The 23,641-nt window shown below is 36.9% G+C and overlaps 3 protein-coding genes across 3 annotated transcripts; all 3 read left to right on the forward strand.

Annotated features, from left to right (window-relative positions):
- Positions 1-357: 357 nt before the first annotated feature.
- Positions 358-8,062, forward strand: LOC103722663 (YTH domain-containing protein ECT4-like). The gene is made up of 7 exons (XM_008813300.4): positions 358-550; positions 3,552-3,702; positions 3,837-3,910; positions 3,999-4,499; positions 4,741-5,301; positions 5,395-5,607; positions 6,479-8,062. Exons 2-7 carry the CDS (start codon positions 3,615-3,617, stop codon positions 7,667-7,669), a joined length of 2,628 nt encoding a protein of 875 aa, XP_008811522.2. The 5' UTR covers positions 358-550; positions 3,552-3,614; the 3' UTR covers positions 7,670-8,062.
- Positions 8,063-12,045: 3,983 nt separating this feature from the next.
- LOC120105524 (GDSL esterase/lipase LIP-4-like) lies at positions 12,046-15,413 on the forward strand. Its single transcript, XM_039118084.1, has 5 exons — positions 12,046-12,570; positions 13,066-13,254; positions 13,426-13,586; positions 14,572-14,842; positions 14,938-15,413. Exons 1-5 carry the CDS (start codon positions 12,330-12,332, stop codon positions 15,168-15,170), a joined length of 1,095 nt encoding a protein of 364 aa, XP_038974012.1. The 5' UTR covers positions 12,046-12,329; the 3' UTR covers positions 15,171-15,413.
- Positions 15,414-18,525: 3,112 nt separating this feature from the next.
- On the forward strand, positions 18,526-21,219 carry LOC103722665 (GDSL esterase/lipase LIP-4-like). Its single transcript, XM_008813302.2, has 5 exons — positions 18,526-19,006; positions 19,462-19,647; positions 19,859-20,019; positions 20,328-20,598; positions 20,819-21,219. The coding sequence occupies exons 1-5, from the start codon at positions 18,739-18,741 to the stop codon at positions 21,049-21,051; spliced, it is 1,119 nt and encodes a 372-aa protein (XP_008811524.2). The 5' UTR covers positions 18,526-18,738; the 3' UTR covers positions 21,052-21,219.
- The last annotated feature ends 2,422 nt before the right edge of the window (positions 21,220-23,641 follow it).

Below are 23,641 nucleotides of genomic sequence, written 5' to 3' on the forward strand. Positions count from 1 at the left end.
ATTCCAAAGAACGGTTTTTAATTTTTACCCCAAAGAAAAGAATGGTTTTGAACCAAATTTTTGGTAATTAAGTTTATACCCGAAAGTCTTTCTATTTTTGAATTCATTGCCCTTTATTCCTAATTGACTAATTTACCCTTCGGTTAAACCTTTTTACTAATCCTAATCCCCGCAAGTCTGACTCTAGATGTACATATGGTAAACAATCGAAGTTTTATGAAGCTTGCGATTAGGTAATTTTAAATTTGGCGGTCTCCAACGGTTGCTTCGGTATTTCAGAGATAAAGGTAAGGGCAATTTTGGCATTTAATTATAAAATAAATTACAAAACGTCCCAAAACGCCCCATATTCCTCGTCTCTCTCCATTTTTTTTCCCCTTAAATTTGTTTGTGTTAGGGTTTTGGATGCGATTTAGCACGAAAATTAAGGGTGACCGAGGTGCCGGAAATCGCTGCCGGAGTTGAAGAATTCCATCTCTCTTTCTCTCTTCCCTTTGCGGAGGCTCTCCATTTTGTCTGTGATCGAAGTCAGGGCTTTTTCTCCTTTTTGGTATAATCTCTCTTCCGAATCGATTAACTTTTCCTTTTAGCGTGTTCGAAAAATCGTATTTCCCCCCTACAACGATGAATTTCAGCATGGATTGGGGTTTTTTTTGGATGGTTTTATGAGATTCTAGGGTTTCCTCTTAACTTTCCCTTGCCGGTATTGATCGATGGCGCCAGGTCATGTTTTCTAAATATTTTGCGCAAATAACTTGATTATTGGTATTGGTTCTATCTGTAGATATTCGATTTCATTTTGGGGTTTAAAGTTTTTGTGGTCGGTGGACAGATTTGAATGTTATTATTCTTTCCCGTCTATTTTACTGTGATTCTTTGGGAAATTTTATTATTTTACTTGGATTTTCTTGCAGCTTCGCGGGGCTTTTTTCTATTATAAAAGTATTGATAGTTGCTTTTTGTTTGCGCATATATTTATTTGTTATGTTGTTATATGTCGTGGCTGCCCAGCTTGATGGCACTAAATTTGTACCTTGGAGAGGAAAATTTTCAGGAACATGATTATTTTTTTAATGCTTCAAGCATTGACATATCTCTTTTCATTTTGTTTGTTGTCAATTTTTTAATGTGTGACCAGTATTGTTGCCTATAATGTTATGAATGGGTCAGTAATGTGTTTCTTCAGCTAGTAGAAAGGTCATGCGCTGGTAGATATGTCCAATAATGTGAGGGAACATTCCTTGGTTTGATAATGTTTTAATAGTGAATCTATCAATAATTTGTGACATTAAAATTTATGGTCGTGAACCATTAGACCTAGGTTTCAAATTTCTTCTTAAATCTTAACAGGCATGCGTGCGTAAAAATGTAGATCACAAATGGAATAACATGGTGACAGGGTGCTCCCTTTACTGTTGCACATTTACGAAACATCTGTTTGGATGTTTATGTTAGGGAAGCTATGATCTGAAAAATGTCACAGACAAGTCTATGATGTGCTTGCTTACCTATCATTGCAGCATGTTTTTCTTGTAGAACTTACCTCCACATGCCCGTATTCAGAATGTGTGGGTTGCATGCTTTCTAGGGATACCTTTATATAGAAAAGTATGAAACATGATGGGGATTGGAGATCTCATTTCATTTTTTCTAGGTTAGAAAAGCGGATCGTGATAATTATTCTCTCGTACAATTGATGGAAATATATATAAAAAGGAATAAGGATTTATATAGTTTCTTCCTGACCTTGATAAAGCATATGATATGCTCCCATGAGAGTTGTATGCATCAAGGAAGAATTCTGTACATGTTTTTTTTATAAAAAAATTGTTAATAATTTGTTTTGAATTTTTTATTCAAAGAGCAAGATTTACTCATAGTGAGCCTGAATTAAGGTTTGGTTAAGGGCTACCAGGACTATGTCCATTCTGATGATGGAGTACGTTATTTACACATCATATAGTTTAATAATCACTAATATGAAAAGATGGTTACTTGCCAGATTGGGATCATGAAATAATGCTGGTGTTGATGAGGCTATCAACATAATTCTACTCAAATTAAGTATATGTAGTGCTGTGATTGTTAAGACACTTAAACAAATACAAAATGAGGCATTAGTCAAAACTGATGGTCGATAATTATTCGCGTGTAGTCATTTTTCCTTGATTCCCGAAACTAAGGAATAAAGAGGTAGTCTCATATATATATATTATATAATTAAAGCAAGCTTGATGATTTAGCGGTACTTCTTGTTTTTATAACATTATAATTAAGATAAAAATAACTAGATAACAAACTGGAACTGACAATGTTTTGTCGATTAGATTGTTTAGCAATGAGGAGGAGTCTACACGCATTAGATGACTTTGAAGAGATAAGCATCTCAAAGTGAAAATGCAATAACTCTATGAATACAATATAAGTTGAAGTTGCAGTAGGATTGAAGTGCTATAGAACTGATTGACAAGGCATATCTGTTGGTCATGAAGATCCGAGTAGGCTTGGGTAAGGAGAACAAGCTGGATCTGCATCAAAAGGGTTAAGAAAAAATGAGTGAAGATTTAAAACCTCGCTTGGAATTGTCAGGAATTCAGAAGGCTGTCACTGATAGAGAGTGTAGCCATTGATAAGAATGAACAGGATAAGGGCTCTTGCTATTTTATTGTTATATGAATCTTCATTTTGTATGCTTTGCAATGTGGATTATACCGTCATATTTCCATCATAAAACTGTTTTTTTTTTTTTTTAAAGTTGTGCAATGTAATTTTATCTATATCACCAGTGGAATGATTGTGTTGCTTCAAGTCACAAAATTACAATCTATTGGGATTTCTTGTAACTATATACTTTATTTTGATGTTTGTTGATGTTCATCTACAAATTTATACAGTATTGTTCTTACAAGCCTTACTTGAGCAGTGGTAACTAATATCAAAACCCTCTGTGCCCAGCACTCGCCCCTCTTCCTCTCCCAACAACTTACACCGTTCGTTTTTCTACTTGAGCACATTCTTTTATCCTTCCCTTCTTTCTGTGCTCATGGTTGCTGGCTGAGCAACACTTTCCTTGTGTGATTTTCTGGATTTTTATTTGATCAATGTTTTCTTGAAACACATAGAGGTTTCTTATTAATAAATGCTTGCTTTCTCATGCCCTTCCTTATCCATTATGGTATTGGAAGTGATGTAGAGAGATGTACTTGTAATATTGGTAGAAAGGATGCAATTTTTAACTTTATACAAAGCAATTAGTTGGGACATAGCTTTACAATTGGGTGAACTTTAGAGTTATTGAAAATGATATATGCCTATATTAGCCATACTTGGATGTATGTTTTGAAATAAATTTTGAAGACTAATTGCATGCTTTCTAGGAAGTTTAATTGTGGTACATTTATTTGCATCATATCTAAGTTTAGTTGGTACTCCTATGCCATATGGCTGGTATTGTGGCTTGAATTAGTTTGCGTGTGTCATTCTGATGCCTTCTGGTAGTGACTTTTCTGTTCTTTTTTTTTTTCCAAATAATTATTGTCCTTGTTTTGCAGTTATCTGCTTCTTTGTCATACCCCCATCCGACATCTGGACTATCTGCCAAGGAGATTGTTCTTATGGCTAGCAAAGCGACACCAGACTTCATATTTGACCAGGGCGTATACTATCCTCCTGCTGCCAACTACTATGGGTATTACTCTACAGGTAAGCTTATAAATTCTGAACAAATCTATATTAGTGTTTTTTGTTTGGAGTATTATCCTGTCCAGCGAAAAAGAAAGAGTATTGTTTTGGGGGAAATTGCCGTCTAATATTTTTTTTTCAATTTATATGATCAGGAATTGAATCACCTGGCGAATGGGGTGACCACAATAGGTTTTTTGTTTTAGATGGTCAAGATCACCATTACTCGGTAATTTTAAATGTTCTACCCTTGGGTTGGCTTATGCATTATATCTGCATCAACCAAACTATAAACTGCTTTTTGATTTTTTCTGCAGGGTGTGCAGGCTGAAAGTTTGCCATATGTATATTTTACACCTAGTTATGGATACGCACAATCTGATTACAACCCTTACAATCCTTTTATACCTGGTGCTGTCATAGGAGCTGACAGCCCATTTATAGGAACACAACAGTACTTCACCAGCCCCACTTATCAGCAACCTGTTTCTTCAAGTCCTTATGTTCCAATCATTCTTCAGTCTAGTTCTGATATTGTCCCAAAGGATACTTCAGAGCCTCTATTAGTCAGTCCTGTTGCAACAGTTGCTAGCAAGTGTTATATTGAAGGTGCAAAATGTGCACTTCCACAAGCACCTGCAGGAAAAGCTGTCACTTCTCAAAGGGTTGCTTTAGGGAATTCATTGTCGGAAACTTCATCCCAACAGTTTCATGCCCCAGGTAACTTATCAGAAGGGCAAGTAGATAACATGCCACCAAGTAAGCAGTCTGCATCACATGGAAGCATGTTGCCGAGTAATCTTCCTCACGTAACCCAGGTATCACTTTGAGTTTTCTAACATGGTATACTCCATGCCTTCTTTTTTATGAGAAAATTGTTGTTGGCAAATAGACTTTATAATTGCGTACAAATCCTCCTTTATAAAAGCCATAATGCTGTCACTATTCTGGGGCAGTTTAAAGCCTTTTAGTCATATCTTTTCTTCCTGTAGCAGTTGTACATGCCATTAAGCACTTCCTGCCTTTCATACTAAACTTTATATGTTGACTGCATCTCAGTCTCAGGGTAGAAATTCTTCTGGTTCAGTTCAAGCAACAGATAACTTCTCATGTGAGAGAGTTTCTCCTGTTCAAAATTCATTAATAGGTGACATGTCAGCTAGCAATGCCCTCAACAAATTTGGGTCCAATGTTTGTAAGTGGGCCACTGTTGATAAGTTCAGGCCATATTTTCAGTCAAATGGGTTCTTATATAATGGCAGGGGAAGCTCATCTATGTTGAATGAGCAAGATCAGGGCCCCAGAACGGACAAGGGAAGAGGTCAATGGACTTCCATCACTGTCAAATCCTTCACAACAAAAGTGGCTGTTAGTGATTCGCAGGGAAACATCGTCATTAATGTTGATCAATATAACAGGGATGACTTTCCAGTGGAATATCCAGATGCCAAATTCTTTGTCATTAAATCTTACAGCGAGGATGACGTGCATAAGAGCATTAAATATAATGTATGGTCAAGCACTCCCAATGGAAACAGGAGGCTGGATAGTGCATATGAAGATGCTCAGAAATTATCTGTGGGGAAGCCGAAACAGTGCCCTGTATTTCTGTTCTTCTCTGTAAGTAAATCATTTGCGGTTTGGATAATTATTCAGCCTCTTTTTTTGTTGTACTATTTGTCAAATTTATTCTGAAAAAAATTATCTCTATAGGTTAATGCAAGTGGGCAGTTTTGTGGTGTCGCTGAGATGACAGGCCCTGTTGATTTTCACAAGGACATGGATTTCTGGCAGCAAGATAAATGGACTGGTAGCTTCCCTGTCAGATGGCACATAATAAAGGATGTACCAAACTCTAGTTTCCGGCACATCATATTAGAGAACAATGAAAACAAACCTGTAACTCATAGCAGAGATACACAAGAGGTAAAATACATATTTTGTCATTGTTTTTAATGCTAAGTTGAAATTTCATTCATCAGTTTTGTACCAAAAATGCTTGCATATGAAATTGTTGCCTACTGTGAATACAAATTCCTATTAATGCACATCTTAAACCAACTTTAAACTTCTATATGTTATACTAGTGCTACTATAAAAATCTTCTTTTCAGAACAACATGTTTCAGATATCAGTAATAGGATTTTCTGATCCACATTGTGGTTCTATTCCATGTTTTAACTTTTATCTTTCAATTCAGGACCTACAGATTAAATGATGACATGCCTGCTCTCTTTTAGCTGTTTTTGAAAGAGCTTGTTGTATTTTTTATTGGCTAGTTGCTGTTGGCTTCTTTTTTGAGCTTTCACCAGCGAGTGCTTCCTTTGTTTTTCTGGTTTGGCTCATTGCGCACAAGTAATGATGTGCATTTTTGTATTTTAGTTTGAGTACCTTTCTTCTTTCTTTTTCCAAGCTCTTATTGCCTGCCTTCTTGTTCTGCATGGACCTTTAGAGGCACAAATTCAAGTGTGTATATTTGTAGGAGAAGTAGGTTATATATTGATGTCATCTTTTAGTTGCCCCTCTTAGTGTTCACCTATCCCACTGGGATCTCCCTTTTCTGTTTTCTCTTCTCATCGTGGACAATAGTATTTTGATTTACAGATGATACTTCTAGCTATTCTGTTTTAAGTTCCTAGCTACTGTCATTTTGTAGCTTTCTGCTTGTTTTGAAAGGATGTTTATTGTCAACAGAACGAATCTTACATCAATATGCTTAATTTGGTGAATATTGTTCATGAATATCATGTTACTAAGTAACTTATTCATCCTGGTAAGTTGGGTTGTTTGTGTGCAGATAACTTATATTCCAGGCAGGAATATGCTCAAAATATTTAAAAGTGGTCCCCTGAAGGGATCGATACTCGATGACTTTATTCACTATGAAGAGCGGGAACAGGTTACACGGGAAGAAAAATCCAGACTTCTCAGAAGAAAATACAACTCTTCTCTCTTTGTACCTGCATTTGTCCCTAAAAACATATTTAATGGTTCTGTCAATCAGCCACCAGCAGCAGATGACATCCAACGAGATGAAATTGTCACCCAATTTGTGAAAGTGGACGAAAAACCAGTTGACAATGAGATTCCAAAGAATGATGAAATACAAATGAATCGTAAGGTCAGTCAGCCTCTCAATGTGGATAGTGAACAGCCAGTTGGTACAGTGAAGCAGCATATGACAGCAGATGGAAAAGAAGACAAACAACCAAGTAGTATAGTTGATCAGCCCAGAATATTGGAAGGAAAGCAACAAAATGTTACAGCCAATAAGCTTCCTAAACTCAATGCAAAACAATTACCTGATTTAGCCATTCAGCCCTTTAAAGCAGTTGACAAGCAACAGAGTAGTACAGTTGATTCTCCAAAAACAGATGCAAGACAAGTAAACTGTACAGTCAGTCAATCTTTAAAAGCTGATCGCAAACAACCAAATGTTACAAATGATCAGCATTCAAATTGGGATAGGAGACAACTAAGTTATTCTGTTCATCCTCCTAAGGCAGATGAAAAGAGATTGAATGGTACACATTTTAAGTTTCCACAAGCAGATGGAAAGCAATCATATAGTACAGTCAGTCAGCCTCTAAAAGCAGCTGGCAAGCGACTTAATGGTATAGTTCATCATTCTGGAACCACAGTAGGAAGTCCAAGCAAGCCTGATGATTTGAAGATAGCAGGCAATATGGCGCTCAATAATGAGCAGGTTTTCCCAAAACTTGGTGCTTCCAGACAATTGGATAAAAAGGATGCTAAGCCTAAACCAATAGTAAATCCTAGTGGTGCAAGTCCTATAATGAAGACTAGTTCTCTTTCTATTATTTCCAAGACAAATGAAGCTGACTGCTCAAATGCTGTAGCTGATGTTGTCACTATTGGTTCAGTGCACATCAAGGTTAAAGATTTAGGTGAATCTTCCTCTGGTTTTTTAACTTTTGGAACTGTTCCTGTTGATCAGCAAGGACCAAAGCTGAACAAGAAAGCTTAGAAGTGGAAAAGATACAGCCAACACCTTGGAATGAAGTTGAGGTGTTGCATGCACTAGAGTCTAGACAGGACTTTCTCTTAATAATTTTCCCGGCATGGTGTTACCATTACTCGTCATGTTCTCTTCATCAAATCAGGCTATTCCTTCTCTCTTATCCTGCACAAGATTATAGAAATTGTTTTCTGTTTACCTAGATGTTAGAATATGTTCTGTCCTGCAACAACATGGCATATCAAGTTGCTAGCCACATCCAAAATAGTTTTGTGGTTAGATTTTTGGGTAGTAGTTCTATGTTTTTGCTGATGCTGAAACTTATCCTGACGGTTTTCAATTTGTATACTTCATAACCTTTCATGAAATTAATCAAATACAGATGCCAACTTTCAACTGTCATTGAACTGGTGGTATACCTTGTTTGAGCTTGTTAATCCCTTTCAATGACTTGTACATTTTAAATGACTCTGCACCGGTATTAAATGATAGCCGGTGACAATCTGCTGGCAGAATGCTATTTCTCTGGCTGCTTGATGGCCACTGGGTTTGTTAGAAAAGGTAACCAAGCAGTGGAGATGGTAGAAATATTGTTTTTTCAGAAGTCATAACAACATCACCAAACCGCATATTTCTGCAGATGATGGTTTCATAATCAGTGGGTCTCTAGTGAGGAGGCAGCTCTCTCGAACCTTTGGCCATACATCCAATTATCATGAGGATGGCCATAGCTTGTGGCTTTAAACTCTTTTAGACACATCATAGTGGACAGAGGACTTGACGAGGTCTGATGTCTTGTGTTATTGTTGGAGTTCCAACTTTCATAAACTGGAATGAGGTTTAAGCAAATCAATGAGTCATGTATTTAGCACGCTCTTACTTTTTTATGTTTTATGCAACCCATATTTTCTGTATGAGTCTGTTAATTTATATGTTCAGATTGCGAGTATGCATGCAGCTTGGGCTTGTTATTTGTATTTGTTCAGGCTTGTCAAGAATTGTAAGCATTTCATGTTGGTTGCGGCACTGTAGGAGCTTAGGTTTTCTCTTGGGCTTCGACATAGTTTAAATACCTAGAACCTTTGATCTTCATTCTCGCGCCCCTCCCCCGACTCAATTTCTTGATAAGTCTCCTGGTTTATTGATTATTATGCAAGTGTTTGTGTGGGCAAAGGTATTCCATTAATGTATTGCCAAAATTCAAGGCATTGTGTAATTGAGAAGTAAAATCATATGGATACTATGGGGATCTCTGTTTTCACCCCAAACTTCCAACACTGAGAATTATTTTTTTTTCATGGGCACACAATAGTATTCTGTGTTCTTATTAGAGGTGGTGCATTCTTATATATGTGATCCATTATTTTACCTGTTTTCCATGCAGTGGTTCAAAATGCAAAGCAATGGTTGGTGGTTGAAGTAGGATCACTGGCCATTCATATACCTCAAAACTGTTCATCTGAAAAAAAAACAAAACTTAAATACCTAGATTGAATTTTTCAAAAAAACTTATCTTGTGAACGTTGACTTAAACATGATACATCACTATTTTACCATGATTAACCATTATTTCTCATTATAACAACTAATATATACTAACGTACAATAGGTTAGGAGGGAATCTATTATTCTTTTGAGCAATATCTAGAATTTAAACCAACTCTCATTGGAGAGATGCTGCTAGCAGCTGTTGGCAATGCTGTTATTAGTTTGACATTGAGTTTAGTATCACAAGTTCATTTGTTTATATAGCTGGTTTTTGTGGCTATGATTTATCATCTGGTTATTCAATACTATTGCTTTACTAATCACAAAATTAAATAACAAAATTCTGCCTTGCTATATATTTTCGTTAGATGGTTTACCATTTTTCGTTAGCCAGAAATTTTCATCAATTTTGAAGACTCCATGTCAAACCAAGACACCGTTTAGAAATTTTTTTTTTGGGCTTTGTTGATTATTGGAGCATATGGAGTTACCCATGCAGATGCATAGTTATTAATTTTGACAACCGGAGTGCTATTCCGATTGCTCACAACGATATCTATCACAAGCGTGCTAAATATAGAAATGATTGTTATTTTGTATGCCAGCATATTGTTCGAAATATCATTCATCTTCTTTCTATTATCTTAGTTGATTAGATAATTGGTATCTTTACCAAGGCGGATCCACTTGGATATTTTAGAGATCTGATTTTCAAACTCAAGTTGTCTTCTGTTCTACCACATTTAGTTTGAGGGGGAATATTAGCGTACATGGCTAGGTTTCAATTAACCTTAAATCTCTCTATAAAAGAGCTGTGTACAAGGAATACTAGAGAATTGAGGTTTGCCGAACCTACGCATATACACTAACAAGGAATATTACAAGAGAGAATTGAAGTTCTATACCCTAGAAGTGAAGATGGTTCATTCTGATACAGGTGATCCTCCATCCACTTATTTTTCTTGCCATCAGATAAATTGACTCAATTCAAAGGCAGGTGGCAGTGGCGACACGAGTACAAATCAAACAACTAGACGATAATACGCAACTTTTGGCTATTTAGATGCTAGTTTCCAACTATCAACAATCCTCCACCCTTAAGCAACTATTCGCTGTTCAACTACTAGACTCCAAGCAAATATTGGCAATCTTGATGTTAAACTTCCAAGCATCAACCAACATTTGGTTGAAAAATAGTTTGAGAAGGCGAACAATTTATTTATATACAAAAATCCTTTTCATCGCCCTATAAACCAAGAGTACCAACATATGTTCGTGAGAGTTTTCATCATTAGAGTGAAAGCAAGATAGAACTTTTGGATTGCAATAGAGCTATTGCGTGGTGGATTCTATGATCATTTAACACCGCAATAGCCTCCCATCGCATTCTCACCACACATTTGAGACGCTTGAAATAGACATCCATACACTTAAATGCATCCAATAACACAATATGCTTCTCACGCCTTCAAAGTTGAGTGCAACATCTAGAAACTCGAAGTCTTCGCAACTTCATTTTGGTCCATCTCTTGTCAAGATCAAGAAGCACTTCATCCACAAAAGTTAGAACTCAATCTTTGCAACTGTAGTTGTTTCTTCCACTCAACCAAACCAGTCAAATTGACGTCTTCTTTCAAAATCTAAACACATGACTCTAAATTTGTGCCTAGAGTGAGACGCAATCCAAAATGCGATGCAATGCTCAAAAAGGAAAGAATAAGATCCGGCTAAACAGTGGTCCACTGGGCACACCCATTTAGGTGGCTTCTTGTTCTCTGGATCATAGTGGCGGACGCTGGAATCCATTGATGGAAACACCACGCCGAGCCGCGCTGTTCCCCACTCGCAAGTCACGGGTTCCCTTTGTCCATTCCTCGCCGTATTGCTAGTGTTGGAGTAAATGCTGCGTGGCTCATTATCACTATTAAAAAAAGGAAAAAAATATTGTACTACTTGCATGACTTTGTGGTATAAAAAGATTGGTGTGATTCACTTGTCAGTGTATTACACAGTAAATTGGTGGACTCATGTGATGCGCCAATATTGGTGCAGAGTTTTTTTTTTTTTTTTTTTTGTCCTGGTGGGCGAAGTGCAGAGGTTTCTTTGATTTCAAGATTGGCTGTTTGCGGCTATTATTTGTAACCATTGTCATTATAGGACACAAGCTGCTTGTATGCATGGTAGCTCTCTATACTTTCGACGCATTTAAGCGCCATAATATACTAATGCTACTCACTCGCATAGATAAAATTTGGCGTGGTGGCTAAATTAGCAACGCTTTTTAATAGCGTCGGCTGATTACTGTCAAAAAACTTTCTTTTTTTAAAGTAATTTGTTAATTTATTTTTCAAAAATTTATCTATATAACATAATATTTTTAATTTTTAATTTTAATATATTAAGCATGGCTTGTCCTAGTGATCGTATTTCTATGTTTAGCAATCGCGGCTTTAATTTTTAAGCCCTTCCAGACATTTTTTTTAACCATGGGAAAGCTTTGGAGAGCCACAAAGCTTTCTTGCCCTCTAAGGCAAGACACTTATTAAGAAGGGTTATTTGTGTGTGTGTGTGTGTGTGTGTGTTTCTTTTGGGCCCGGCCCTTGTACAGTCTCTCTTCCGCTTGTAAATATTTCTTTTTATTAATAAATTCTGGGGGAAGCACTCGGCGCTTCCTCCATTTACCTTCAAAAAAAACAATCATAGATTTTGTAAATACTTCTCATATTATTCTAAATTTTAATATTTATCATTTTATATATATATATATATATATAATGTTTTTAAAAAAATTTTAGTCTAAGCTAATTTTAGGAGATGATGAGCATTATTTGTATTCTTCTGAAGCGGATATATATTGCTTTCTTCTTACTGTAAGGACTAGGGTAGCTGAATCGCATGCAGTTGTCAGAGATCACAACATTGAACCGCGCAAATAAATGGATATCCGCGTTACTTGAACTACGAAGCAATTACTCCACGACTCTCCAAAATTACCAGGGTTGATTGAGTTGGACCTCGAGAAAGAGAGTGGCGAGAAACCGCGCTTTGCTTTGGCGGCTCCCTCTGTCTTCATTTGGATTCCTCCGCACGTACATATAAAGAACAAGACCACCACAGCTAGCCCAAGGCAAGGAGGAAGAGGCAGGAGCAAAGGATAGAGGAGAGAGTGAGAGAGAGAGAGATGGGAAGCAATGGAGGTGTTGGACTTGTAGTAGTGGCTTTGTTATTGGTGTTTCTGACTGCATTGGTGGAGTCCAAGTGTGAGAGCAATCCAGTGTTGTTCAACTTCGGCGACTCCAACTCCGACACCGGAGGCTCGGCGGCCGGGTTTGGAAATGTATTCCCGTTGCCTCACGGCCGTGTTTTCTTCCACCGCTCCACCGGACGCCTCTGCGACGGCCGACTCATCGTCGACTTTCTCTGTAAGTAGTCTTCTTAGCGTCTTTTTCTTTGCTTTTGAGTCTGCACTGGAGGCTATAAGTTGGTAAGCAGTAAAAACTCACACTTGGAGACGAACGAAGTTCAAACCACTTGGAGAAACAGTGGAAGACATGCTTCCTTGATTTGTTTGGTAGGATGGAAACGGGAAACAAGTACTAGTGAAATCTCCAGGGCATGTTTTCTTATTGTTTTTTTAATTGAACACATTCATATCATCATGTGAAACGCGGTTCCCAGGAATTTTTTATTGGTTATCTTGATACTGTAGGTACCATTTCCTTGTGTTATAACAAGAAAAAGAATAAATGAGTTTTTTCTTTCTTTCTTCTGCTGAATTATTACAATGATACTACTTGAATAATAGTGTTATAGTTCACTTATCTTTCGAGGGCGATATAATAATTGCTTTTTTGATTATTTTAATTAGTTGAGCCTTATTCTTGCATTTTTGGTGATTAAAGTTTTACGATTGCTAGGTGAAAGCTTAAACATAAGTTATTTGAGCCCATATTTGGAGTCGATTGGGTTAAATTTTAGTAATGGAGCAGACTTTGCCATTGCGGGTGCAGCGACACAACCATATTCGACCAATCCCTTCTCTTTAGGCACTCAAGTGCGCCAATTTCTTCACTTCAAATCACGTTCTTTAGAACTCATCTCTCAAGGTATACTTACTTTGTGATGTTTGGTCTACATTTCTTTTTTCAAGACTATCAAGTGCAATGTGGCTAATGTCCATCTTTATACTCCTGCTGATAATTGCTTTATGGAGTATTTGTTCATTGGATTGCATTAGTCTATATACATTTAACAATGCCAATTTATGTGTGTCATAGGTTTCGAAGGTTTGATAAATGAGGAAGGGTTCCAGAAGGCACTCTATGCTATTGATATTGGGCAGAATGATCTTACTGGCGCCCTTGGTGGAAATTCAACCTATGATCAAGCGACTGCAAAAATCCCAATCTTTATTTCTGAGATTAAAAATGCAATCAAAGCAAGTCTACCATTCAATTTAACTCACCTATAGCTTATGATCTTGTGTTTACTAATTCACAAACTTATTGGGTACATCGGTAACCTTAAGCCTGAGAATTGGCAAGCCATGGGTCACAATTTGACAAACGAGCTAAAGTTCATTCCTAGTGGCTTGCCTCTTGACTCTGCTTAACATCCTCTAGACCCCTTTTTCATCTACTTGCAGACTAGGGTGTTGTCTGAAATAATGTAATCTGTGTAAAATTCTGTTCATGAAAAAACTATAATTTTCTCCAAAGTACTGATTTTTTTTTTGAATTGATCTCTTTTTTTGATGACCTTTTTCTAATTTTTGACAAAATTTGATGGGCAAGCTATTCCTTGGTTATTGCAATAATCAGGAGTCATTCTATTGCTTGAAAATTTTATGATGTATTCGTATACTATAATGACTTATAAAAAAAGAATATTTCCAATTTAATAATAATTTCTGTTGTTAGTGATGATGATATTCTATCATTATTTCCCTTAAATAAAGTACTTCACTTTCATTAGTTGTTCTTGCTAATCCTATACTTATTCTTGTAAGCAAACTCCCTGCATTTTTTTTGAATGATAAGATATCAATAAGCTTAGCTATTCTTTTGAAATTTATAGTTACTGTCCAAATTCTTGTAGATTCTTTAGATATTTTTTTCAAATTTTAAATGTTCACTCCTAGCATGTGGATCCTGAAGAACAAATCTGTTGCTAACTTGCAATGTTTATGGCAATCTCTTCTCGAACAAATCTGTTGCTAACTTGCAATGTTTATGGCAATCTCTTCTCTCTTTTTTTGCTGCAATGGATGGCTCATACACTTCTAGTATGGATGGCAATCTCTTCTAATACATTGTTTATATATATTTCATGCGAGATTGTAATTGATTCAAATCATCTCTTAAATTATATCCATAAATATATCTGATTGGTGTGTAATCTTTCTCTTGCCTTGTCTTTGTTAGACATTGTATGCTAATGGTGGCAAAAATTTTTGGATACACAACACTGGACCCTTGGGATGCCTGCCTGAAAAGCTCTCTCTCCCACGGAAGGATAATAGCAGTCTGGATCCATATGGATGTCTTGTAACCTTCAACAATGCTGCCAAGGAATTCAATGCCCAGCTGAGCTCCCTCTGCGATGAATTGAGTTCAGAGTTGAAGGATGCCACCATCACTTACATTGATATCTTTGCTATTAAGTATGATATCATTGCTAATTATACCAAATATGGTGAGTCACTAACAACAACTTATCACAATATGTCAAGCTCCTCAGCTTTGATTCTCCGGTACTTGTTAACATACTTCTGTCGATCTCTTCTCAAGGTTTCGAGAGCGCGGTAATTGTATGCTGCGGCTACGGTGGACCTCCATACAACTTCAATCCAAGCATAAGGTGTGGTAATCCAAGCTGTAGTGTTTGTGCTGATGGCTCCAAGTACATAAGCTGGGATGGAGTTCATTACACAGAGGCTGCCAATGCCATAGTGGCTTCCAAAATACTTACCACCGACTACTCAAAGCCCAGAGTCAAATTTGACTACTTCTGCACTACCTGATCATCACCAACCCACAGTATTAGGTTTTCTTTATGAACTGCTTTGAGTTAAAGATATTTGTTAACTCTGATGGAGCTTCAGTAGCCTAGTTGAGTGTGGAATTGCTAGAAAATATATACTGAGGGATCATAACATCATTCTGCAGGCATGAAGAAAGAAAAAGACCATCTTATTCGGTAATAATGGAACAAGAAACATTAGTTTATATCATCTAAGTTCTTAGGGTGTTATATTTTGATATCATTTTCTTTCTTTTCTCTTTTAAGACTGGATTCAACTTATGTCCAAACTTTTTCTTTGATTGCTCATTGCAGCGTTATTTGCATGTTGTGTTCTTGAGATACATGATATGCATAGCAGACAAGGAATAGCTGTGGTACAGGCATGGTGCAACCAGCACCAATTAAAGACCTCATCTCCAAAAAAGAGAAATAAAAAACAAAAACAAATTAAAAGAAAAGAAAAGAATAAGAAAGGTTGAATCCTGCCACATATAAATCCTTCCCTGCTATAATAAAGGACCGAAATTAGAGTTGCAGCTAAGTTGAATTAAGTCTAATTCAGGGCGGTCCCATACCCAACCTAATTACTTGCTTTAAAACTCTAATCCGACCTACCTAAGCAAGAACTTAACCAATCCTACAAACCCATTTCAACTATTCTGTTTCTAACCCAAACTTAAATTCAATTTGGCTTAGGGTCAGAAGGAAGAAGTGGATGCCATTTATTTTCCTAATTTTTTTGGTAGATCATACTATAACCTAAAAATGGACCACTGATCACACAACTAACAAGCTTACAACTCTTGTGTCTTCACAAAACTTGATTGAGAGAAGCAAAAAACCAGTTACAATATATATAGGATTGCAATAGGCTTATTCGAACTTATTTAAATTAAAGATGCGTCTGTTTTGCAATCGAAATCGAAATTAGAATGAATTGGATGAGAATCAGCATGGTTATATTCTCCAATATATTTAGTTCGGAACTGAAATCGAAATCAGAATTAGAATCGAATTTAAATACTAGAAAAGAGTTGGAGTTGAATTGTGGTGGATTAGAGTATTTATATTTTTTTCTAAAATTGGAACCAACTAAACTGCTAGAACGGGAGTTACTTATTTTCATGTTTATTTCGGAACCTATCTCTTTCCAACCAAATTTGTCTTAAATTGAATTGATTGATACGATAAATTAGGTCTAACCTGAACTCAATTTTCGAGTTGAGATCATTTTGTTTAAAAAAATGTCTTGGATTCCACCATGCTTTAATTTACCGTGGCGTTTTTCTACTCCCTAAGTTGAACAAACTCAAGATTCTTCCGACCATGATCTAGAGGGGTTCAGACAGTACGCATGCCCCTCGTTTGGCTCGGTCCTCCAAATGACAACACAGCACGTGGCCAATGTCCTCCAAACTCCGTTGCCATTTCTTTCATTCAAGCTCGGGGTCCCACCTTGGCCGCCCACGAGCGCCCCAAAAGAGAGAGACATGAGGAGAGAATCCAGGTCGGTGGAAAGCGGCTCGTTCCGCGACACCATCCTCCTCCTCTTGCTGCTTTGGGTGACGCCTCGTGTCCCCCACCACTTCACGTGTATGGCGTGTCGTTATCATCCCTCCCCACTCCCACCCCCACCCTTCCATCACGACTCCATCTCATACCAAAAATAATAATTCCATCATGTCAGTGCTGAAGAGATTATCTATGGTTTCATGGCACCGTAGATTCGAAATAAGATGGGCATAGATTTGAAATAAGTATTGTGGACCCAAAAAATGATACAAAATAAGTATGGAGGAGACATAATGGTAAGATACCTATACTAGTTAAATTCATTGATATCGAACATAGTTATGCTAAGAACTTATTTGGTTTGTGTTGAGAAGTAATTTTGCATATTTGGTTGACCATAAACAAGCATCAGAGTGAGTTGACTATCTATTTTTTGAAAAAATTATGTAAAATATATGTTATGCTCTTAATATAAAAAAGAATATTATTCTCTTCTATATAAAAGCTTAAAAGTATTTTTGGAAAAAAAATTATCTTAATTCTCAGCTGGTGAAAATTGAACTTTATCATGTTCAATATGAATTTTTTTTATAAAATATAGGAATCTTATTTCCATAAAAAAAGACACTTTTCTATTTTGCTCCTTTGACAACCCCGCAAAAAATAAAGTATTTCTTTATTTTTCTGTAACCATATTTTCTTCTCTCCTCTTCTTGCAAATCAAACTGATTCTAAGAGAAACAAATGCTATCATTTATGCACATCTTTTTTTCCTTAATTGACAAAAGCATTCTCAACTAAAAATTATTTTCAAACTGTTTCGACGGACATAGAACTATTCTTATTTCAATTATTTTTGTAAACCTTGTTCTTAAAAACAAATACAACATAGCCTCTCTTCTGATACCATCCAGAGATAAGAAAATCAGATAGAATAGGTTACTGATTAAATATGAAAGAAAAATTGAGCAAGAGAATTTTGTTTCAAAGTGGCAAAAATGCTTTTTTTTAGTTGATAAATAAAATCAATTTCAAAATTTATCCAATCCACAATAACTCATTATGCTATATCATCTCTGGCTTCGGGTTATAAACTATGACCTAAGGATAAATAGAATATATGCAGAATTTTTAAAATCATAACAAAAGAAATGATATCATAAAATATTATTTCAATATCAAAAAGTTGAATTAATAGAAATAGGATTATATGTTATTCAAGTTTTTAAAATATATTGATAAAACAATTAATAAAAATGAAGTTGCAAGCTGATCAAGTTTGTAAAGTTGCTGGAGTTGAACAAGTGATTTGGAATTGATTCCTCTCTTTACTAATATTTTTGGGGTGGAATTTTTTTTTTTTTTTTGTTTGGTACGATAGTGACACGTAGAAAGATGAAAGAGAAGAAAATAACAAAGGAGAGAAAGAGCGGACTCAGCATTCTTCAAAAGAAAAGTACTTAAATGATACGCAGCATGGAAGACTACTTAGTGGTATTGTACGTCTTTTAAAAAATATGAGTGGCTCTAAAAGAGGCCAGCCCTCTCATGTGCCGGCAAATGTTCCTTTGGCTGGGCTCATCGTTGTCAAGCTCACTGCCTCCGAGGCTCATCCATAAAAAAAAAGATGATAATAATAAAATAAAAATTAAGATTTATTGTCAAGAAAAATCTTAGAAGAAAATCTTGAACCAAACCTCAAACTGAATCGTGTAATTGAATTTGGATTCACTTGCCGCATGAATGACAATCCAACACTTTAACTCCCCTGTAAATATAGTGGGGCCCATGAGAATCACTCCCTCTGTCGATTTAATGGACACAGCTGGATGGAAAGAAAAGGACACAGAGAGCAGAAGTCTCAGACAGAAATGGCAGTATAAGGGGGAGAGAGAGAGAGAGTGTGTGTCTGTGACCGGAAGCCAGCTTCTCTGTCCTCATCTTGTACACGGACAAGAAGAGGAGATTGAGTCTTGGACGGCTAAAGCTACACTACGAGTAGTAGTGGGGGCGGAGATACTTAGGAACCATCTAGAGAGAGAAGAGAAGTTTATATGGGTGGTGGAGGAGGCCTTGTGCTGTGGCTCACCATTTCTCCGGCTTTCTTATTCTTGGTGGTGGTTGCTACTCTTACTCTGCCGGCGTTGGTGGAGTCGGCATGTGGGAGCAATGCGGTGGTGTTCAACTTCGGCGATTCAAACTCCGACACCGGCGGCCTCATGGCCGGTCTCGGCTACCAAATCTTTCCGCCGGAGGGCCGCCTATTCTTCCACCGCTCCACCGGCCGCCTCTGCGACGGCCGCCTCATCCTCGACTTCCTCTGTGAGCACCACCACTCATCCTCCTTTCCCTCTTTCTTTTCTGATTTACTTTTCCTGGTGGGAAACGGCAATATTCAGTGGGCAACGAATAGAAACGGATTTGGAAACGAGTTGGAAACGGATGGTAAAAGGAAATGCCCGGTGGGAGAATGGGAAAAAAAAAAAAATGAAGAACTGGCAACCATGTTCGAAGGGAACCTACTGGGAAACGCGGTCCCAATGCTCCGGGTCACTGCACTGATGTTATAATTTAAATATTTAGGCTGGTTTGGTCCTCGTTTTATGTTGGAGTTTATGAACATGTTGCCTTCTTTGTGATTCCAGTGTGGTGTCATGTGTCATCCATTTGTTATTACTTACTGATAGTCTTAGACTTGCATTTTAGTTCTTGCTAGTGTTAATTAGATTATGATTGATAAATCTAATTATTGGGGTTCTTGACAATGTCATTGATAGGTGAAAGCTTGCACATGAGTTATCTGAGCCCATATTTGGAATCAGTGGGATCAGATTTTAGAAATGGAGCAAACTTCGCCATTGCTGGTTCGACGGCACTGCCACCAGATATTCCCTTCTCTTTGCACATTCAAGTGAATCAGTTCCTTCGATTCAAAGCTCGATCTTTGGAGCTCATTGCTCAAGGTATATATATACTGAAGTCTTGCTCTATGGCCATGTTCATCAAAATTTTGTCTAGTTTGCGAGTTTTCGATGCGGTGTGACTATAGAGTTCAGTCTGTCCATGGTTTCCCTCTAGCCCCTAGCTAATATTTATTGAAATTCTCCAAAGCAAATTGCATTATTGTGGTATATTTCAAATTTAGTTCACCAATGCAATTGATCCATGTCGTAGGTTCAAAAGGTCTTATCAATGAGGAGGGGTTCCACAAGGCACTCTATGCTATTGACATTGGGCAGAATGATCTATCCGCTGCCTTCGGTGCGAATTTACCCTATGATCAAGTCATCGAAAGAATCCCATCTGTCATTTCTGAAATTAAAACTGCTGTTAAGGCAAGTATACCTCTATATATCAAATTCATTGGCGGTTCATAACCTCATGTTTGCAATTCTTTGCATTAGAAGTTTTATGCTTTAAGCATAGCAATAGCATGTCATAGTTTCATACTTGTTAGCTTCTTCTGACTTTGCTCAAACTTCACTTCTAGAGCCCCTTCATTAACTGATCTAATTAGTTAAGGATTCCTCAAATAATTCACAGTGTGCGAGAACTCTTTATCACAGTCTCTTCTCATCCATGGTTGTTTTATAATGACTTATCTCTTGGAATGGTGTTAAGGTCTTGCCTCTCCTGAATGCAGACTTTGTACAGTAGTGGTGGCAAAAGCTTTTGGATCCACAACACTGGTCCTCTGGGGTGCTTGCCTCAAAAGCTTTCTTTGCCACGGAAAGATAGCAGCAGTCTTGATCGATATGGTTGTCTCGTGCCCTTCAACAATGCTGCCAAGGAATTCAATGCCCAATTGAACATTCTCTGCGATGAGTTGAGATCTGAGTTGAATGATGCCACCATTGTCTACACTGATATCTTCACCATTAAGTATGATATTATTGCAAATCATGCTACATATGGTAAGCTACAAAACTTAGATAGCAATCTATATGATTTAAACTTTGTTCTGGAAATTATTAGTTTTAGAATCATATTCTTTCTCTGTTTTAGAATTTGCAGAACTTCAACATTAACAAAACATCAAATGAAGAAAAATAAGTAATGAAATTCCAAATTTCTACCTAAGTATTGGTTTGCTTTTGGAAATGATTGTTACAATTCTCTTATTCACTTATGTAGGTTTTGAGAACCCATTGATGGCATGTTGCGGCTACGGCGGACCTCCATATAACTTCAATCAGAATATAACCTGTGGTAATGCAGCCTGCCCGGTCTGCCCTGAAGGTTCGAAGTATGTGAACTGGGATGGAGTTCATTATGCAGAGGCTGCTAATGCCATAGTGGCTTCTAAAATACTTACTACTGAGTACTCTAAACCCAAGGTTAAATTTGGTTTCTTCTGCACTGCTTGATCCTTGGCAATTATCTACGATGATATAGATTTTGTCTTGAATTGTATCTAGACCAAACCTACTGCAAGTTCAATATTGCGCAAGGCTAAGAAATACGAACTGTATCAATGCATACAAGAAAGAATGTCAATAAAAAGCACAACGATATATTTATCTGGTTAAGCTTTTCTTCTCCTTGCTCTCCTTGGGAACACTTCATTTTGATTACTGTCCTTAGACGCATAGGAAATCTGTATCATAAATTTAGGGTTGCTAGATTGAGAATTATGTAGTGACACCTAATCTACTCCAACTACCACAAATTATGATGTGCACCATCTTCCCTAAGGAAGATTTGATGCCAGCAGTCCAAGTGCTATGAGGGTGTCCTGGCGTTGGAGATGGGCTTCCTAATCATACACCCTGTCTAAGGCAAGCATGCTTTATGATCATGTCCAAAGTAAGGTTATTGCAGAGTTAGAAAATATGAAGAGGAGAGGGAAAGCGGTTGTTTCCATTAGATAATAATCAGCCTCATAAATAACTTCGAGGTAATAGAAGTAGCCTGCCGGAAATTTTTAATCATGTAAGGCTCGTTTGGATTGCAGGAAGAGAAGGAAAAGTATGGTCAATGAGAAAATAAAAAAAATACTTCATATTTAGTTGGAGTTTTCAAAGAAGAAAAATGAAAAAGTAGCTTTTTTATAAAAATTTTTTTTATATATTTTATAAGAAAAAAAACTCATATTTGACATAGGAGAGTTCAATTCTCACTGGCTGAAAACTAGAATAATTTTATTTTCTAAAGTGTCCTTAAACTTTTAAGTAGAATGTGGTAATGTCTTTTCTTTTATCAAGAGCATACTAAATATTTTATATAATCTTTTTATAAACCGGATGCTTAACAAAATACAAGCTACTTTGGTATGTGTCATTTTTTTTATAGTCAATCAAATATACAAAAACCACTCTTATAGATATATTATACTTAGACATCAACTTCTAAGAAAAAAATATTTTAGTGAGAAAAATTTTTCTTGCGAACCAAATGAGTTCGTAATCTTCACTAAGAACGCACATCATGTGGGTTAGGCCAGGCTACAAATGATCTTAGAGGTTTAGCCTTCATAACCAAAATTTCCACGCTTGTGATCAGACCTAGCCGAGCTCAATGTCCCACATGAGCCCTCGGGCTAACATTGACCTGGTCAAATTATATTGCACATTGCTGTGAGGAGTGCTCTCCTTGTTCAAATATTGTCATCCCTTATATCAAAATTGGATAATGCCAAAAAAATACTAAGTTGATTCACATTATATACCGGATTTAAGGAACAGATTTGCTTAAACTAGAGCTAACACTACTCAGGTGTTTGTGGTTGGATGATTCATATCTTTCTTTTTAAAAAAAAATGAAAAAAAAGATAAAGATACAATAAGATGTTTTTTTCAGTTTTATGATATTTTATTTTTTGATTTAGTTGGATAGATTCATGCTAAAGGTCTATAAGCATTCTGTTTAATTAAAAAAAATAAAAATAAAAAGACATACACATCGCCACCTTTTCTCCCGTGTCTCGCTCGTGTGCAATTCTGGTAACAGTATAGAGACGGACGGAGGCATGCGGAGTCATTGTAACGGCGGTTATTCTTCTCCACGGTAATAATTTTGGAAGAAAAAAGATCAAATAGTATAATTTATTCCTTCGAAAAGTGATACTTTGGAGGAGGTTCTCTCTTTCAGTAAGAGATGACAATGGCATCTGATCATGATATAACGCTGGCTGAACGGGAGATGAACTCGACTTCTGATCCCTCCTTGATCATCAAAATGAAGTCCGTTGTTGGTTGCAATGCAAAGACTATTCCACCATTGCCCCGTAAGGATGTTATTCGATCATAACCATCAATATTTTTACAAAAAACAAAAAAAATAATTTACCCACATCCAGAACATCTGACATCAATCTCTTTTTTTTCTTCTTATGGAATTCAGACCGGCCTACTCCAAAGCTATTTCTAAATATTTATGAATATAGACCTAGCCCAACAAATAATTCTATAATTTTGCTAGTTGTACTAATCTAGCCCAATTATCTAAATAGATCTTTAGATACACAAAATGACGGAAGAGAAAGGTCGCCCGCAAGATGGTCCCTTGGGATGAAGAGCATGGAGCTGGGTCACCTGCGTCAAGGGCCCCTACCGGTGGCTCATGGGTAGGAGTAGAGCTCGACAATGCTTTTGTCATATATGTGTATTAAAATTGGCATCTACAAATATATGGTGCAATGAATTGTTAACCTGTGACATCTCTTATAGGAGCCAATGGCCATGACCTATTGCACAAATATATTACGTAATCCTTTTTGAACCAACAGGCTAATGCCGAAAATTTGTACAATTGCCTATTGAACCAGTGTGATGCAATTTGATTTGCATGTACCAATATATATGTTTCTTGAATAATGAAAGCAAGACATGAAGAATGGGACAGTCATAAAGCCAAAAAAGGAAAATAATTGGATCCAGTAGAGTGTGGGTGGTGTGGGCAATATCCACCCGCTACTCAGAGACATTCGGGCTATGGTGTGTGGGGGGTTGACTGTTC

Source organism: Phoenix dactylifera, unplaced genomic scaffold (assembly GCF_009389715.1).
Source record: "Phoenix dactylifera cultivar Barhee BC4 unplaced genomic scaffold, palm_55x_up_171113_PBpolish2nd_filt_p 000305F, whole genome shotgun sequence".
Classification (NCBI taxonomy): domain Eukaryota; kingdom Viridiplantae; phylum Streptophyta; class Magnoliopsida; order Arecales; family Arecaceae; genus Phoenix; species Phoenix dactylifera.

Excerpts from the sequence above, each read along its gene's own strand:
- LOC103722663 (XM_008813300.4), top strand. The coding sequence starts at position 3,615 with ATGGCTAGCAAAGCGACACCAGACTTCATATTTGACCAGGGCGTATAC. Across the intron at positions 3,703-3,836 it reads CTATGGGTATTACTCTACAG|GAATTGAATCACCTGGCGAA; the intron begins GTAAGCTTATAA and ends TTATATGATCAG. Across the intron at positions 5,608-6,478 it reads ATAGCAGAGATACACAAGAG|ATAACTTATATTCCAGGCAG; the intron begins GTAAAATACATA and ends GTTTGTGTGCAG.
- LOC103722665 (XM_008813302.2), top strand. The coding sequence starts at position 18,739 with ATGGGTGGTGGAGGAGGCCTTGTGCTGTGGCTCACCATTTCTCCGGCT. Across the intron at positions 19,007-19,461 it reads CCTCATCCTCGACTTCCTCT|GTGAAAGCTTGCACATGAGT; the intron begins GTGAGCACCACC and ends TGTCATTGATAG. Across the intron at positions 19,648-19,858 it reads TTTGGAGCTCATTGCTCAAG|GTTCAAAAGGTCTTATCAAT; the intron begins GTATATATATAC and ends TCCATGTCGTAG.
- LOC120105524 (XM_039118084.1), top strand. The coding sequence starts at position 12,330 with ATGGGAAGCAATGGAGGTGTTGGACTTGTAGTAGTGGCTTTGTTATTG. Across the intron at positions 12,571-13,065 it reads ACTCATCGTCGACTTTCTCT|GTGAAAGCTTAAACATAAGT; the intron begins GTAAGTAGTCTT and ends TACGATTGCTAG. Across the intron at positions 13,255-13,425 it reads TTTAGAACTCATCTCTCAAG|GTTTCGAAGGTTTGATAAAT; the intron begins GTATACTTACTT and ends TGTGTGTCATAG.